The sequence below is a fragment of the Peromyscus californicus genome, unplaced genomic scaffold (assembly GCF_007827085.1).
Source record: "Peromyscus californicus insignis strain IS unplaced genomic scaffold, ASM782708v3 Scaffold_18__1_contigs__length_77618521, whole genome shotgun sequence".
Lineage (NCBI taxonomy): Eukaryota > Metazoa > Chordata > Mammalia > Rodentia > Cricetidae > Peromyscus > Peromyscus californicus.
In genome coordinates this window covers 57,505,430-57,522,911 of record NW_026294480.1, presented here as the reverse complement: position 1 = coordinate 57,522,911, position 17,482 = coordinate 57,505,430, and the positions used below count along the sequence as shown (strand labels likewise).

The window sequence follows — 17,482 nt, the reverse complement described above, 5'->3', positions numbered from 1 at the left end:
TGCTACAGCTTCCTTCTGGTTTCTCCCTCCTCTAGCAACCATTAACAGCCAACAGTGCCTCAAGAGGAGGTGTGGCCTCATGGGCACCTCCTCTATCTGTGAGGGAAGCATGAAAGGCCTGACCTTGTGCAGGTATCCATTGCCGCTCTATGTTCATGATTGCAGTGGCCATGCCACATCTGAATGGTGGCATCCTATGGCACTCTTCCCCATCTTCAATTTCTTAAATTCTTTCCTCTCCCTCTTTTCTGATGTTGGCTGATCTTTGGGAAGAGGGCGTTTCCATTTTCCTTAACTCCATTTACTTTTTTTTTTAACCCAGTTTCATGGTTCTTTCCCAATTATACTTTTTCAAACTCATGTCCTCAAAATGATGAATACATGTGAGAATCAGAAATTATAGTTACAGTTTGCCTTGGAAAGGACAAAGAGCATACACAGGATGCTTAATTATTAAATAATCCAATATTATTATCAAGTGTATTGATTTCAGTTTCCCAACAATTTTGTATTAATCACTGCTGACCATGATGGTGTTTTGATTGCTAAATACTTATTTTTGGAACTCCAAACAAGAGAGCAGTTGAACTAACAATGTGATGTTCTCTGATCCACTAGGAGGGTGTAAGAAGAAGTAAGTCTGAGTTCGAGGCCAGCCCCACTGATGGAGTGAGGAAGGAAGAAGGGAGAGCAGCCGACAGGGTGCTAGTCTGTCTTCATGGGCTGGAGCTGGGGCAAGGCCGCACCTGAAATGGTCCCATCTCATTGCAGCCTTAGAATGCAATGTGCTTACTCACTAGCCTTAGGATGGGAACTCAGCCAGTCGTGGTCCCACAGGACACCTTCAGCAGCATTTGTGCTGAGCCTCAGCAGAGGAAAAGAAGGATGACTGACGTCTGAGAGGTCCCTGCCCTGTAACCAAAGGCAGAAAATCTAAGATCTGTAGTCGGGTCCCTAAACGTCAACTTAAGAAATCTGTAACCTTGTTCTCCGTGATTGTCCAAAGCCATTTGCAGCAGGCAACAAACTAATTTCCAGACTCCAAGGCTGGTTTCTGTCTTTGCTGCAAGACTAAGCATTGTTTTTAGAGAACCGCTGTCGCCCGGTGAAGGCCACTGGCACTGCCACCTTAAACACAACGTCTCCTAGCTCTCGGTACTTCATTCACAACAGAGAAATAACCCAAGGACACTTTAGTCCTCCCTAAAGACCCCAAAGTGAGACCGTAAAGTGGGAATTTCCTTCCTGCTAAAAGCTGCACTCTGCATGCATTTCCTAGTTTGACAAACTGCTCTCTTCCAAGTGAATCAATGAGCTAATCCTTGCATACCACCTCTGGACTGGCGCCCATCTTATCTTTACTACTTTACTCAGGATCCTGCCCCTTAAGGAGTTGGCCTTGTTTCTCTTATGGCCACTGACACTTGCTTCCTTGTCCTGGGAATCTGCAGACATGTCCATTTCTCCTTTATAGACTCTAGTGTCTGAGGGTAGGCAAGCCTTCTCCCTCTCTCCCTTGTCTCTGTCTTTCCATTCTTCTCCTGTATTCCCAATGGTGTCACTATGCTTGGCATACCATAAATGCTTAATAAATTGACTTTAGCAACAGGGGGCGAATTACCTTAAAGGACAACATTTACTCCTTCAAAAAATGGCTCATTAGATAATTAAATATTTACACTCACTTCTTCCAGTCTAATTAACAATGTTATCTGTGCACACAGACAAATGTACACACAGTACACCCTAGTTACCCTGAGCCAATCTTTGGGCAAACACAAAAAGAGGATCAACCCCACAAATAATTAAAACATAAACTGGGTCATATTTTGTTCCTGGTTTTCCTTGAGAAAATTGACATGATGCTTAGCAGCAAATGAAAATTTATTTTGCAAATCCATATCCACAAAATGCCACCAAGCATGGGTCATGCATCTTTCTTTTCTGATTTTGATCCCATTGCTATGACTTAGTGTGGTAATTATATTACAAAGCCATTATCCGATGAAATGAAAATGGCAAAACAATTTAAATGCTTGTCTAAAGAGACTCTGTTAGAATGCAATTATGAGTGAAATTACAATGGCAAAATAATTGAAATGCAAGTCTAGAAGGCAGAGTCATGAAACCATAAAAACGCTTCTGTTAGGGACTCACACCCTTGAGTGAAACCGAGTCCTCCTGAGGACACAGTTTCGATTTACTACAGCAGGCAGCATTCATAGACAGATGAAACAGTCCAGGTGCCTCTTCTTCTGTAGTGTTATCTATACTTGTCCATGCCACCTGAAGATGTATCTCACCAATGGGTGCAGGCTTCTGTGATAGACTGATAAGGGAACCCTATGCAATGCTGGGCTTCCATTCTGCACCAGGAAGATAAAGGAAAAAGGGCAAGTCTGGCCTGGCCTTTCCTGTAATGTCTCCAATATAAAAGCTAATGTCATTGCTTGAAGAGGGCTTCCTTCCAAATTTAAGCCTGCAATGAGGAAGTACCCATGTGGATACAGTTCTTAGGATCTGACTTGAAACATTCTACTGATGATTCATCCCCATATGGATACAATCCTTAGGATCTGACTTGAAACATTCTATGATGATACATCCCCATGTGGATACAATCCTTAGGATCGGACTTGAAACATTCTACTGATACATCCATCCCTTGGCAAAACCTTGAAAATTCCTGGACAAGCAGGCTTGTACTGATACACTTGCCTACCAAAGGAAAAGAAAATCAGCAAAGCAAAACACAGTGTCAGATATGAGAGATCTGCTAAAAAAAAGTCAATTTGATGACTAGCTGGGCTTTCTCCCTTGAAGTTTGGTGAGGTCTGCATTTTGATGGTTGAACATACACGTGAGTCTATCAGCAAATTATGCAAGTTGTTCCCAGCTCCCACCTGTGACCCTTCACAGTCTGCTTTCATGGATCCAGTTTTTTTTTTCATTTACGCAGAAGGAAATAAATACTCAGAGAGAGAGAGAGAGGAGCTAATTTAGAAAATAAAACGCTTTAAAGGAATCAAACAATGTCAGTCCTTCTCTCCTTCGTGATTTTCTCTTGTGGTGCCAGAGAGAAAGCTGAGAAGTAACATCTAGCCACGCACAATTTCTTTGCATCAATGATTATGACATTATTTAATAAACTATTTTACAAAACAAAAAATTGTATGTTCTTGGTTTCTCAAGCTTAGTTTATAGAAGTCTCCTGGAAACATAGACAGTAGTATTCTGATTTCTTTTATAGACTGAATTGTGTAAAGATTTTCAGCCACACAAACATGTTCTTTGAGGTGGCATTTCTTTTTTTCTTTCTTTTCTTTAAGAATATTTATTTATTTTATGTATATATGAATGCTCAATCTGCATGTATGGCTTTATGCCAGAAGAGGGCCAGATCCCACTAGAGATAGTTGTGAGCCACCATGTGGTTGCTGGGAATTGAACTCAGGACTTCTGGAAGAGCAGCCAGTGCTCTTAACTGCTGAGCCATCTCTCCAGCCCCGAGGCAGAACTTCTAAGAGGAGTTTGAAAATCCTTCTGACTTAGTGTATTAAGTATCAAGCAGTGTATCAAACACACAAGTTAAACTATGTGTGTTGTTTCCCCAGCTTACCTCAAGAATATTAACGACCCCTCCATAAGAATAAGAACCTTGGTGCATGGTGAACTGAATATAAACATTGAATCTGTTGTCTAGACACCTTACGCAAGTCATATCTCAACACACAGAACTGAATTATTAATAAAATTTGAAGTCGATTTTAAAATCATATTAGAGAATGAAGTTTGTCCAGCTTAGGTATGAAGGTACAAACCCTGAAAACAAATTTAAAATCTCCTACAGAAAATTCTATGTATAAAGCTAACTGGAAAAAAAGAGCAAACATTCTCATAGATCATAGGGGGAAAAGCATCAATGTTCTAAAAATAAGTGACAGTATTAGATGTAATATCTGGAATCAACATTCATGAGTTTATTTAACCTCTATTTAGAAGAGCATTAAGTGAGTTTTCTATAAAGATACTAGGGATCAAAACCAGGGCTCTGCACATGCTTGGCAAGTGCTCTACTGCTGATCTACATCCCCAGCTCTACCTTAGAACTCAAAAAAGGAGACACTGCCTGCCGGGTGGCAGTGGTGCACACCTTTAATCCCAGCACTCAGGAAGCAGAGCCAGGTGGATCTCTGTGAGTTCGAGGCCAACTTGGTCTACAGAGCAAGATCCAGGACAGGCACCAAAACTACACAGAGAAACCCTGTCTCAGAGAGAGAGAGGGAGGGAGGGAGAGAGAGAGAGAGAGAGAAGAGAGAGAGAGAGAGAGAGAGAGAGAGAGAGAGAGAGAGAGAGAGAGAGAGGAACATCAATGCAAGTCTATACTGCCAAGTACCCATGTGAAATATATTAGTGTGTTGGTTAATGGAAGTCTAAATTCATAATAGTAACCTACAAGATTGTATTGCTAGTGATGTCAGAGCTATGTGTATGTGTAGATTTTATAACATTTGCATATCAATTAGTGATGCACTTCTCATTAAATGGCACATGACTTTCCTAGAGTAGGTTGAAATACATTTCTCTAACTTACTTTAATATACACACAGACAAGTTGTATTGATGAATATAGAAAACATGAAGAAATTATCACAAAATTTACAGAATTGCAAAAAATCTACAGAACCCAGGTAAGATTCTATACAGGGGCTCACTACCCAATTTCTCTAATTTTTTTTTGCATTTATAAGATTTTTCATTAAAAATTGCTGGGAAAATGCAATGCTCTAGATGAGAGTTGTTTATTCTGTGCTCCATAAAGAAAGCGTTTTTCAGAACTGTCTCACCGACATAAAGCACTCACCTAGCCATCCAGATCCTGAATTCGGTATGCAGAGGTCAGTCTCTGCACTGGGCAACACGAAGCCGACCACAAACACCTCCACACCATCCGCCATGAGCGCCATGCCCAGGACGAAGAAAAGGGCCCACTGGAAACGGCCATGGCCACATTCCTGGATTATCAGCTCATACTGTTGTGCCAGCTCCTCCTCATCAGCCCTCCTCTCTGACTCCAGGTCTCTGCGGTCCTTGTACTCATCTCCTTTGGGCTGTCCCACAGACACTATGCTGTCCTTCCCTTGGTTCATGCTGGGGATGCCCTGGTACTCCCCTTCATAGATCTCATCCTCTTCATCATGACCCTCCGTGGCCTCACTGGAGCCTTCATCATCGTTGGCCTCTCCACTGTAGGTTTCTCCAGGTGGGTAGTAGTCATCATCATCATCCTCATCCTGGAACCGACTGTAGGACCGCTGGGTGTATTCATCCTGGGCCCGGTCCACGGCCTGGTTCACCTTCTTCACGGTTTGCTTCTTCACCTCTTTGGCAATGTCCTTGGCACCCTTCATCAGTGAAGTCCTATCCTTGTAGGAGTCTTCCATGTTGTCTCAGCTGACGGCCAAGGCGCAGTAGGGAAGTGTCCACGGATGGAGTGTTCAGCAGCTCAGCTGGAAGAGCATCCTCCACCTGTGGTTGAGAATAGAGCTGCACAAGAAGAAGCAGGAGAGAGGCACATTAGTCCTTTCCCTAGGGTTTCCACCACGCAGCTCTTGGGTCCTTTTCACTACCCCACATGGTCATAGAAAGACACAGAATGCGCTTTTCCTGCTTCGATTGCACACACACGTGAGCACACTGTGAAACTTCTTGGTTCAAGTGCATCCCACCCCTGGAGTGGCTAGCCAAGTTGTTACTGTAGTTTTTGTTTTAAAGACTCTTGTTGTCAGGGTAACGTTACTGAGGTATTCTACTGAGAACAAAGCTGACTACCTTACAGCTTTTAAAACACAAACATCCTGTCTCAAAAGGCTCCCCCAAGACTCAAAGATCATCAAAGAAGAGAGAGTAGAAAGATTTAAGAACCAGAGGTGCTGGAGGACTATAAGGAAACTGTTTTCCCGGCGACAACAGGACAGCTATACACATGAAACCACAGTAGTTGTGATGACATGCATAATACCTGGGCTAGCTCAAGCTAGAAAAAGTCTCAGCATGAGATGGGGGTGGGAGAGGAGAGATGGCCAGGAAGTCCTACTCCCAGCTGAGGAGCTCTTGGTGAATAATAGCTGCCAGGAGAAGCAGAGTCAGTTTTCTTTAAGACGATGTCCTCCGGTGGGACCGCCCTGCTCGACGACAGCCCCTACACCTGAGTATTTGGGCAATGAGTACTGCACTCAGACTGGATAAGTTTTTCTTTTTTTTTTTTTAAAGGGGGGCACCAAGTTGGGTGGGAATGGAGGTAGGGGTAGATCTGGGAAGAATTGAAAGAAGGGGAATGATTATGATCAAAACACATGGTAGGAAATTCTTCAAGAATTAAAAAAATATTTTTAAAAAAGATGTAAAGATGTATCTTGACTCGCAAGACACACAGACAGGTACAGACTCACCGGACATATATCTACACACAGTGACGTCACGGCAGGATGAGAACTAGAAGAACCCTTGGTCTCTCTTTCCTTGCACCGAACAGCTCATTGTTCAATGCTCAGGCCGCCATTCCACCCGTCAAACTGCAGTGTCCCCCCCCCCCCATGTACGCTGTTGACAAAAGACTCCCAAGGCACTCCAAATGGGCACAATACCTCCCTTTCCACAGCACCTGCATCTGTGGGAAATTGGCAGGTAATCAAGTAAGTTTATGTGACAACCACGGAATTAGAACACATATTTTGTTTGTGGAGGTCTTCCCTCTCAGAGCTCACCGCACTTGGACAGGAAGAGAAAAGCCTGGTGTGATGTGCCTTCACACCTCCACCTGCTTTGTGTGTAAAGCCCTCCAAGCTTTATCTCTACTGTCCTCGAGTGTAGACACTGGTGGATGCAGAATTCGATGGCACGTTGGAAGTGATGTTTCTTTCCCAGGCAGGTCCCATCTGGAGGAAGCAGGTCACTCCTTCCTTGGGGGGCACTCTTGTACCAGGTTCCTCTCTTTCCCACTTGATATCTGCTTCCGGCCCCCATGAGGTGAGCAGTTCTGCTCTACCACAGACTTCTGCCATGATGCTCTCTCTGCCTGATCACAGACTCACAAACAACAGAGTCAGTTGACCACAGATTACAACATCGGGAACGCAGCTAAAAGAAATCCTTCCTTTAAAATTCTCTTAGATACTTGTTGTAGTGACACAATGCTAACTAATACAAAAGCCACGCTTGGATTGAAAGCAGTAGTTCTCAGAGTGAAGTTTCCTAACCAGGTATGGCCAGGGCTCACAATCATCTTAAGACATCATTCATGCTTTGCAGGGAGTTCTCCTTTGTTTCTATACAAATGACAGTACAACACATCCTGTGCACCAGGCCCTGATAAAAATCAAAATTCATTGACAACCAATGGGCTAGGGAGATGGTTCAGCAGTTAATGCACTTTCTGCATGAGCAAAGGACTGGTGTGAGACCCCTTGAATCCACGGAAATGCTGGGTGGCAGCATTCCTGTAACTCTATTCTCCAATGGTAGAGGACAGAGAATCCCTAGATAATGTTGGCTAGACAGATGAGCCATATCGATCAGCTCTGGGTTTGATTAAGAGACCCTGCTTCAAAGATGAATGTGGAAGACTCATCAAGGAAGGTTTCCAACATTAGCCCCAAACTCCTACATGCATGGGTGCACACATGCTTGTGAACACACACACACACACACACACACACACACACACACACACACACACTACAAATATACAAATGAAATGAAAAAGAAAAAAGAAAACCAAAACAAATTCAGTTTGGTTTAATGCACACTATACCAGGTATGTATAAAGCATTTTATGTACACCCTTATATTTTTCCAAATTCTTTCAATCCTATTAAATAAACGTTGCATTCTCCATCTTTCAGCTGAGAACAGTAAAGCAGAAAGGGGTTAACAATTCCAGGGTCACAGGGCTTGTCAGAGCAGATGGATCTGAGCCTAAGGCTTGTGCCCTCACCTCATCCGCCTCATTCAGTGCTCCCATTGGGGTGTGAGTGAGTGCTCCAGCCTGATTTCTATTCTTTTCCTCTCTGTACTAAAACGGTCTCACCACCTCTTCTCGAAATTATATTGTGGGCTCTAAAATAAAAGGAGTTGGAGTTGTTAATGATATCTTTTTATCAATGATAGCTTTAAATGGATTGTGATTCCCAAGTGTGGTCTTGTTTGTTCATGGAAATGATCACAACATGGTGGTTGTCTTTCTAGAGATAAAATTATGATGTTAAACAAGGTGTAGTGATCAAGAGGGCAGGAAATTAGGCAAAGCCTCAAAACTTTCACAGTCTCCAAAAGACACATGATGATATTCGTTCTTACTCAAATAGGACTCCTTTGCCGTGAGATAAAGGTGGCAGTTCTCCCGTGCTGTTGTGAGGGTTAAGTGACTTTCAGTTCACAATGTGTTTGGACAGAGTTGACATCTATGAAATCAGGATTCCCAGAAGCAGAAGCGCACACTGGGAGCCAGGCACATACCTTTTAGGAAAGAGTGGGGGGTGGGGGTGGAAAAAGTCAGACAGGGCCCTCCTGAGCAGAAGACCTAAAATGTAAGCGAAGACCTCAGCACAGTCTTTTAGAAGGACTTCAGACAGAAGTAATGTGTCCCACCTGTCCCCACAGCAGCTTATAAAATAATCACTCAGAGGCTTAATATTAATTACAAACTGTTTGGTCTATGGCTCAGGCTTATTGTTAGCTAGCTATTACATCTTAAATGAATCCATTTCTATTAATCTATGTATTGCCATGTGTCTCATGACTTTACCTGTGTTCTGTTACATCTTGCATCCCCCACCCCCAGCAACTCACAGCGTCTCCCCTGACTCCACCTTTCTTCTCCCTGTATCTTTGCTTGGATTTCCTGCCTGGCTATAACCCGTCTTGCCATAGGCCAAAGCAGCTTCTTTATTAACCAATGGTAGCAACACATATTCACAGCATACAGAAAGACCATCCCACAGCAATAATGCCTCAGGACTGTTCTTCACTCAAGCACAAGGTTCTACCCGTTCACACCTCCACACCCGTCAAGTGTCAACTAAGGGCACCTAGGGTGACCTTGAAACACAAGGGCTTGCAGCTCTCTGCATAGAGGGGAAAGCAGATCCAGCACCTCAGAGGCAGTCCTCTGAAAAAGAGGAGGGTGCTGGATGGTAGAAACAAGACACACAAAAAAGCCAAGGAGCACGATGAAAAAGCCTCAGGAGTGTGTGGGTAGTGCAGTAAGCATGTCATTGTCCTTCTTCTATTGCCAGTACTGTAGATCAAACTCGGGGCCCTGAATGTGCTGGGCAAACACTCTGACACTGCGTAAGTGCCCCCAGTCTTCACATTCTTGTGTAAACTCCCCAATCATCGTGCTGAGCCATAGCACCCACAACTGATCGATACTATATTTTTAAAGGTGACATTTAAAACAAATAACTTTATATCAATGACATCTGATATATCCAATGACCTGCACATTTTGCACAAATATAGAAAGGGTGACCTCTACATATCGATGAGAGTTATTCTGACAAGAAGTGTGGTGTGTGTATGGTGAGGGTATGTGTGTGTGTGTGTGTGTGTGTGTGTGTGTGTGTGTGTGTGTTCTCTTTTGGTGGTTAACAAAATAGCATATATCTAGTAATGCCACCGAGTATTTTAAAGCTGCTTCACACAAGTTCCCCCCACTACCACACATACTAGCTCATTCACACACACACACACTCATGTAATGCACACACACATACACAGACTCACACACATACACACACACTCTCACACGCATACAAGTTTCTGTTTGTCCACAAAACCCCTTCCCTTTCCCTCATCCCTTCACACTTTCCCTCATCATCAGGACCATAAACAGCTCTTGGGATGCTCTTCCTCCCTAAAACATGTATGTTTTTCAGATGCTCTACAGTGTATCTTTTTCACATGTGCCTTTCCATAGACTTAAAAACACCATGCACTCACTGCATACTGGTACCCATAACAGCAGCCAATCTATTCTCTCCATAGTGAATGTCAGGCCAGACTGGGTTATACAGAAAGCCTTTGTCTCATGGGAGAAAAAATATCAAATTGCGCAGGCCTACCCCACAGCTTACCCTTTGAAGCATCATAGCAACCACCTTTTAGTGAAACTGTGAACCTGTGGTGGAAATGAATCTTTGGTACACGACAGCACCACCCTGTAGCCTGGGAATCATCTAGACTTTTTGCAAATGCCTGGTATGCAGGGATTGCGCAGAGGGACTTATTATGAAAAAACTCAGTTTCCTGGGGCAGGGAGAATGGAGGAGTGGAGAACTGTTATTAAAAGCATAAAAAGGTTCAATTTTTACAAAATGAAGGGCTATGAAGAAGGACAATGATGACGGTTGGGGAATATTGTGAGTGTACAGTTAAAGATGATTAAATGAAAAATTTTATGTTACATTTATTTTATCACAATAAAAACCCCAGAGAAAATGATTTTAAATATATTTTATCAAATCCTTGAGAATCTCATACTTTGCATTTTGGTCATATTCACCCTCCATTCTCTCCCCTCCCCCAACTCTTCCAAAATCTACCTCCACTTTGTGTCCTTTTTTGAAAAAAAAAAAGATATTACCTCATAGCAGATGTCCTGGGGAAATAATTTGGAAATTCAGAACCACAGACAGACAAACAGACAGATAGATAGATGTGTATTTCTACAACCCAGAGATAGTCATTCTTAACAATCAGCAATTCTACTTCCAACAGTCTAAACAGACTGTGCGGAGGCATGAGCATGGAGCTGGTCAGATCACACTGAACACATGTATTTGAGTATTTGAAACACTGACCAGATCTCCTTAGCATCTACAACTCTTCCACTGTGAATTTTCCTACTTGATGGGTCAGTGACTATCTCAAGCCACACAAGAGTTCATCCTAACGTGTAAGTTTTGGCTGTCAGCATACCTTCTACAGTAGTAGTTCTCAGAATGTCACCTGGGGCTGGCTTTCCAGGAAATCCCTAAGATTATTCAAGGGCACTGTGAGGTTCTATAACAGCAGAAAACTGTTGTTTGACTTCATTCTCAAAAGTTCATGAATGGATAGTGGCCATCTGCAGGAATTGCCTGATCAGCAGTACATCGCTGCCCTGATGGCTGATGGGATGTGTCCTTGTGGATAAGTAGTGACATTGCTGTCCCTGATGGCTGATGGGATGTGTCCTTGTGGATTCTTGTGTTCAAGAGAAACATTTTCAGGTTTATTTCCTAATACTTGATCAATAGATACAATCACACAAATGAAATCTTCTTTATCATTAATAAGTTTTAAAAGTGAAAGTAGGTCTAAAAAATAATCCAGAAGCACTCTTAAGATTCCTTTCAGGTGAGGACGCAGCTCTGTGAAGCTTCCTATGGGTTTTCTGCTTTTCTCACAGGACTTTGTGATTGCTCTGCTACAGCCCCGAAAGGGTGACAAACTGCTGGACTAGTTTGCCCATCATTTGCTCTCAGTAGCTCTGGATTCCCAACTGTGCACAGATGCTGGAAGGCCTGGGCTTTCCATTTTGGCTGGGTGGCATTTTCCAACCTCTGCCTATAGATGCCTAAAGCTGTCCTTTCTACCAGGTAGGGGTGGATAGTGTATTTCCAGTTCCCCGATTGCCTGCTAACCACACACGAGTCATAACTTGCAACACGGTCTCAGTCCCATGCTCTTTGTCTTCTCTTCTTTTTTTTTCCCATTTCTATCCCCTGAGGATTTCTTTGCCCTTTGGGGATTATTATTTAAATGGTATTTTGAAATATTACCCAAGGCACTGACTAGGGTATAGGGGTGGGAGGGGACTGGCAATGCACTCAGTCCATCATCCTGGTCCAGGGGTGGATGCTTTCATAACCTGATTTGATATTGAAATTTTCTCTTGCTTTTAAATATTATTCTACCACTTTAATTTGCACTGGGCTATAATTCACCTGACCTGTCTCCTGCCATTAGGCTGTTTTTATTATTTTATATTTTTAGTTGTGAGCCTAGCCTTTAACTGCTGAGCCATCTCTCCAGCCCTGTCTTTATTATTTTAATTTTAGCAATGTGTACTGAGGATTCCTGAGGTCAAAAGGAAAACCTCATTTTGGCAATTTAAAAACCAATGTATGTCATCCAGGAAGATTAAAAAGGGGCTCTATTGTCCTGTGTTCTCTCCTATACCAGGAATTGGCTGTTGAGATGAATGAAAAACATGTTTTTATCATTTTAAGTTGCAGCTGACTGCTGGTAAAATTGAACATCTCTCATGAAAATGTCCATCCTGTGCCATTCTCGTTTTGGGTTGACAGTAGATTTAGTGGTCACCTCCAGAAAGGCATGTCCGTGTTTTAGCCACCAGAATCTATAAATGGTATCTTAGTTGGAAAAAAATAGGTAATTGTGTTAAAATATTGAGATGAAGCCTCCCTGGACTATGTGGTTATGCTGTAGATCCAGGGACAACTGTCCTTGTGAAAGGATAGAAAAGACACGGAAGGGAAGCCGTAGTGATTATAGCAACAGCTGGAAGCCAAAGGGTCCTAGACCCACCCACCCTGAGAGGACAAGGGAGGGGTTACTGTCGGAGAAACTATGGCTCTGCTCACACCTCCGTGCTGGGATTCTGGCCTCTCTAACAGGGAGAAGACAAATGTCAAGTCACTCACTTTGTGAAATTAGAAGGCAGACACAAGACATTAGCAGTCTTTTGCTTACTGGATTTTAAGAGAAACAGATGCTCCTGTGTGCGCCATACATAGTTTTCTAAGATGGTCTTATCTATGGTGATTTTTTTTTGCCATGAATAGCTATTAAATCATTTTTATATCATCCACTTGACTAGGTTCTTTTTCATATTTTCTGCTTGTTATTAAGGCCCCGTGGAGCTTCTAAAGTATGCATCTCTAGTAGAATTAGTTTTAGTTTAATTGTTTAATGTTGAGTTCTGTGACTTATTTGTGTATTGTATGAGGTAGGGCTAGCTACCAAATATTTCAGAAACAGTATTAAAACATCCCTCAGACAAGAAACAAGGTTCTTACACGGGTCAACGCCTCTTCAGACTCCTGTTCTGCTTCGGAAATTCTCATCTACTCTTAGCTTCACTAGCTTGATATTTTTATCTCCTTATTATATTTTATACCAATGCATGTTCCCTTCATGACTCATCCTTGAAAAATACATTTTCAATATTTTAATATGTCTTCCAAATAAACTTTAGAGTTGCTTGGCTATTTATTTCAAAGAAATTTCCATTAATATTGCACTAAATTTACAAATTAATTCCAGAACTAAAAAAAGTCTAATGATAGACATCTCATGCAAATGTTATCCAAGCCTTCCTTAATGCTACTCAGAGAATTTTATATAGTTCCTTATTGTGCCAATTATTTAATGAACAAAGTATGTACATATATACATACACATGTGTATTTAAAACATATTTATATTGATTTGTTTATTTGCTTATTGGTTTCTCAGAACCATGACGTATAATCTGGCCACAGGCTCTTGTTCCCGTCAGGGCATCAGTGGGTCTAGAAGTGTCTCCTGCCTTTCATTGGCATCTGTGAGAGACTCCGTTGTGGAGCAGATGAGGTGGGCTGCAAAGACTGGGTCAGACTCACTAGATGGTAATTCAGGAAGGGGAGTCTGAGAACAGAGTCTTTGCTGAGCTCCCCATCTTAGATCCTCCTGGGCCCTTCTCTGACACCATGTTCTGTGACACTGCTCTGTGGGAGGAAGTGGTAAGTGGACCCAGGGCATCCTCAGTTGATCCTGGAAAGAGTTCAGTACTTCTAGATTTTGCCTCCAAGTCATCACTAGTCTCCTATAAACCTTTGGCAGACTAGATGCCCCAAGAGAATCCAAAAAATCCCCATTATGAAGAACACTCAGCTGGAAGAAAAACAAAAACAAAAACAAAAAACAACCAAATTCTTACTCCTAAATAGCAGAGAGGCATTCCTTCACTTCCATTAATTGACCAACGACATTCTGACAGATGGCTCCCCAGCATTGAGCGACTGCCTGATTTGAAATGGCCATCTGTGAATGCGCCTCTTCCACTGGGACTGGGGAATCATGTGATAAACTCAATGGGCAAAGCCAGGAGCTGAGTTCCTTCCAGGAAGCCTGGCCTGGAAGACATGTTAATGGGGTGGGGAAGAGCAGCAGACTAGTAGCCGTGACTCTTGTTTATTTCCCCAGGGATTAAAAGATCAATCACTCAATGTGTATTAAGAGACTGTGATATATCAGGCATTATGTTAGGAGCTCAAAATCAGAGACTGAATAAGACACTAAGTCCCTGGTTGAATAGAATTTGCTCCTCTGCCGTCACAATGAAACAAAGGAACATACTTTCACGCAGCAGTGAGTCCTAGAAATAAAAAACAAGGCGGGATAGGGACTCAGAGCAGTTCCACGGAGCAATTCATTCTGATGTCTTATATTGGTGTTGTCAAAACAGGAAAGGAACACTTTGAATCACAACAACCACACATAGCTAATGGCTGTCCAGAGGGATGATGCAGCGTTACCTAGTGGCGGAGGTATTCTAGGACAAGTGGTCCAGGGAGTGTTGATTGGAAGATGAAGCTTGGATAAGAGCTGTCTCTGGCCAGGATATAAGTCATGCTATTACCCAGGGGATCAGGCACAGGGAACAGCACGCAAGAGCAAGGGCCCTTGGTGGAGAAAGGAAGAGAAGGTGAGTAGCTAAACAGAGTCAGGGGGAGAGAATCAAGAAAAGTGACTAGAGACAGATCACTAGGGGCTCTGAAGGTTATGGAAAGAACTTTGTATTTGAGCCGAGTTGAGCATAGGGTCGGGAAATGCATTAGTTCATTTTCCATTGCTCTAACAAAATAGCATAATCTGTCTACTTAATAAAACAAAGAAATGTGTTTAGCTTGGAGTTGCAGAGGCTGAGAGCCCAAGATCATGTGGCTCCATTTGCTCAAGCTCTGGCAAGGGCCCCTTAGCTGTGTCACAGCATAGCAGAGAAGCAGGGAGGAAAATGGCCGCAGGAGGGAGAGATTCCAGGGTGAGACGGGAAGCCAGAGACCAAGGAGGAGCCAGACTTGCTCTTTATATGAGAACCCGCTTTTGTGAGCACAAACTCCCTTCAGGAGACCGACATCAATTCTCCGAGGGTAATGCCACATTGACGCAATTCCTTCCACACTCCACTACTTCCTGACTCTGGGGTCAAGCTCTTAAGCCACAACATTTAAGCCTTAGCAGGGATGTGCTAGGATCTAGAAAAATACAGGATTTCCTTTAGGACTTGATCCACCCAATCTTTGGAGACAGAATATTTGTTCCTTGATCTCGTTAGCTCTGCCCTTCGACAGGTGTAGACATGTTTGTTGTGACTACAACCATCTCATGATGCATCAGTGACTTCTGGGTGTCTAATGTCCTTAGAGGTAGACTAGAGGAAGGAGAACAGTCAGATGAAAAGTCAAAGCCATGGAAGAGAACCCCGGCAGTGCCTAAGAGCTGCTCCATAAGTATCGCGACAAAATTGGAGTCATTTATTCCCTCTTGTTTGCCTATCAGCGGAAACAGAAGAAAAAGAAATGAGCACCATCTATAAATTAGGCGTGTCTACCCTGTGTGTCTAAAGGCTGCTACAGAGCCAGCCAAATACTCATTTCAGGAATCACTTTAACCCAAATGGAAAACTAAAACTAGCCACACCTCCCATCTATTACCTCAACGCAACCGGCGCTCAGTTGCTCCCAAATCCTCGCAAGAATTCAGCGTCCCTCGAGGAAGCAGGTGGCTCAGACACATGGAAATGATTTAAGTTTTAGACACGAACGGTGATTTAGTTTATGAACCAGACACACACGTGGGTCCCAGCACTGCTACTGTCTTACCAGCCTTACAGCTCAGAACGGGCTGTTGGTAAAGTGTGTTTGTAAAGCCTAAAACATTTGCCCGGCGCATGCCGCTAGTTTACCTGAAATGAAAGGATGGAAGGATGTAACCTATAGCCAGAATTCATCCCTCACGGGAGTGATGCTGCAATTTCCTTTCTAGAATGGAAAAATGTGGCTGTGCCCCGCCCCACCCTAAAAGCACAGCTGGGAGCCACGGAGATGAGACTCACTCTCCCCAGGGACGACCATGGCCAGGTCCCCTAAGGTTTAACCTACGAAGGAAAACTCTAATAAGCATGCCTGTTTGTCTGTCCATCCCGGTGCAGGAAGCAGGGCAATGTGGTGAGCATATTTGTTGGTCCAATTTAAAGCACAGCCAGCGTATTAAATTGGCTTCCTTCCTATTACTCTGACTAGAGCAAAGACTTTTCCCCAGACCTCGGCTAAGTCTATGATCCCCGGAATGCCAACAAGATGTGGAAACAGCCACCTAGAGCTAGTGGGTGCCCCCCCCCCCCCCCCCGGCCCATACTGCCTGGAAATGACATGTGCTCCCTTTCCACTTTGTCTAAATTTTACTTGGTAAATATTTCATTTTGCCAGGTTCCTGGAGGTGTCGATGAAAGCAGCCGCCTGTGTTTACTTCGGCACCACCTGAGCACGGAGACAAAGTCCCCAGGGCACTGTCCCTACGGAATGTCCACGTTGTTGTTTCCCTCTGGAAAGGAGGTGTCAGAGCCTCCTTGAACAACCCCACAGGTACTCCATGGCCCTGGGGAGGAGCAGCTTTGAGACCAGGGAGTTTATTGATATACAAGTTCTCCACAGAGCGTGAAAAAAGTAAGAACAGTGGAGCATCGCCGTACTGGGTACTCTGTGTTCCAGCCAGGGTTCAGCTGGTGCATAGTAGCTCTGTGTCCTGAGAAACAAGCTTGGAGGCAGGTCTTTACTTCAAGGAACTGCGTGTGTGTGCATACACACACATGCACAAGCATACTAGCACGCACAACGTAAGATGTTAAAGGAACCATTGAAAAGAGTGCTTTCCTTTCTGTTTTTCCAGTACAGTCATTACTGTCCTGGGAGAAAAGAGCTGCTAAACCAACTCACTCACAGCATATAAATGATGGAGTGCTTCACCCTCTGAGCTATTTTTTTTTTCTTAACTGTACAATTCAACGCAGTGTCTAAGTTGTAAATGTTTAAGCTCTGTGGTTGGCTATGAAAGTTATATTTTGGAGAACAGGAGGGACTTCTGGTTTTAGGGCCGTCTACCTGGGTACTGAATACAAGAACAGATCTGCTCCAAAGCAATAGTCACAAGAAAAGTCAGAAGCCATCCATCCAAACAGACAGAGTCAAAGTTCTACAAGGCCAGGGACCATGTTTTGGCTTATCTTGGATTCTTGGAGCCCAAGGCAATCTCAAAGCTCACTGCATGCAACTAGGTGACCTGATGTGCAGTGGGTGTAGACCACACCCAACTAAGTACAAAGAAGTCAAATAGAGGCTTCTAGGTACCCTCCAATTAGGGATTTTCATTCCCG

The 17,482-nt window shown here is 43.3% G+C and overlaps 1 protein-coding gene across 2 annotated transcripts in view; it reads right to left on the bottom strand.

Moving 5' to 3' along the window:
• Positions 1-17,482, bottom strand: part of Sv2c (synaptic vesicle glycoprotein 2C) — a 193,378-nt gene that overhangs the window by 138,727 nt on the left and 37,169 nt on the right. For both annotated transcript variants that reach the window (XM_052743523.1, XM_052743524.1), the window contains exon 2: positions 4,865-5,547. In XM_052743523.1, coding sequence (XP_052599483.1) covers positions 4,865-5,444 — 580 coding nt within the window. In that variant the 5' untranslated portion in view covers positions 5,445-5,547. The remainder of the gene's footprint in view (positions 1-4,864; positions 5,548-17,482) is intronic.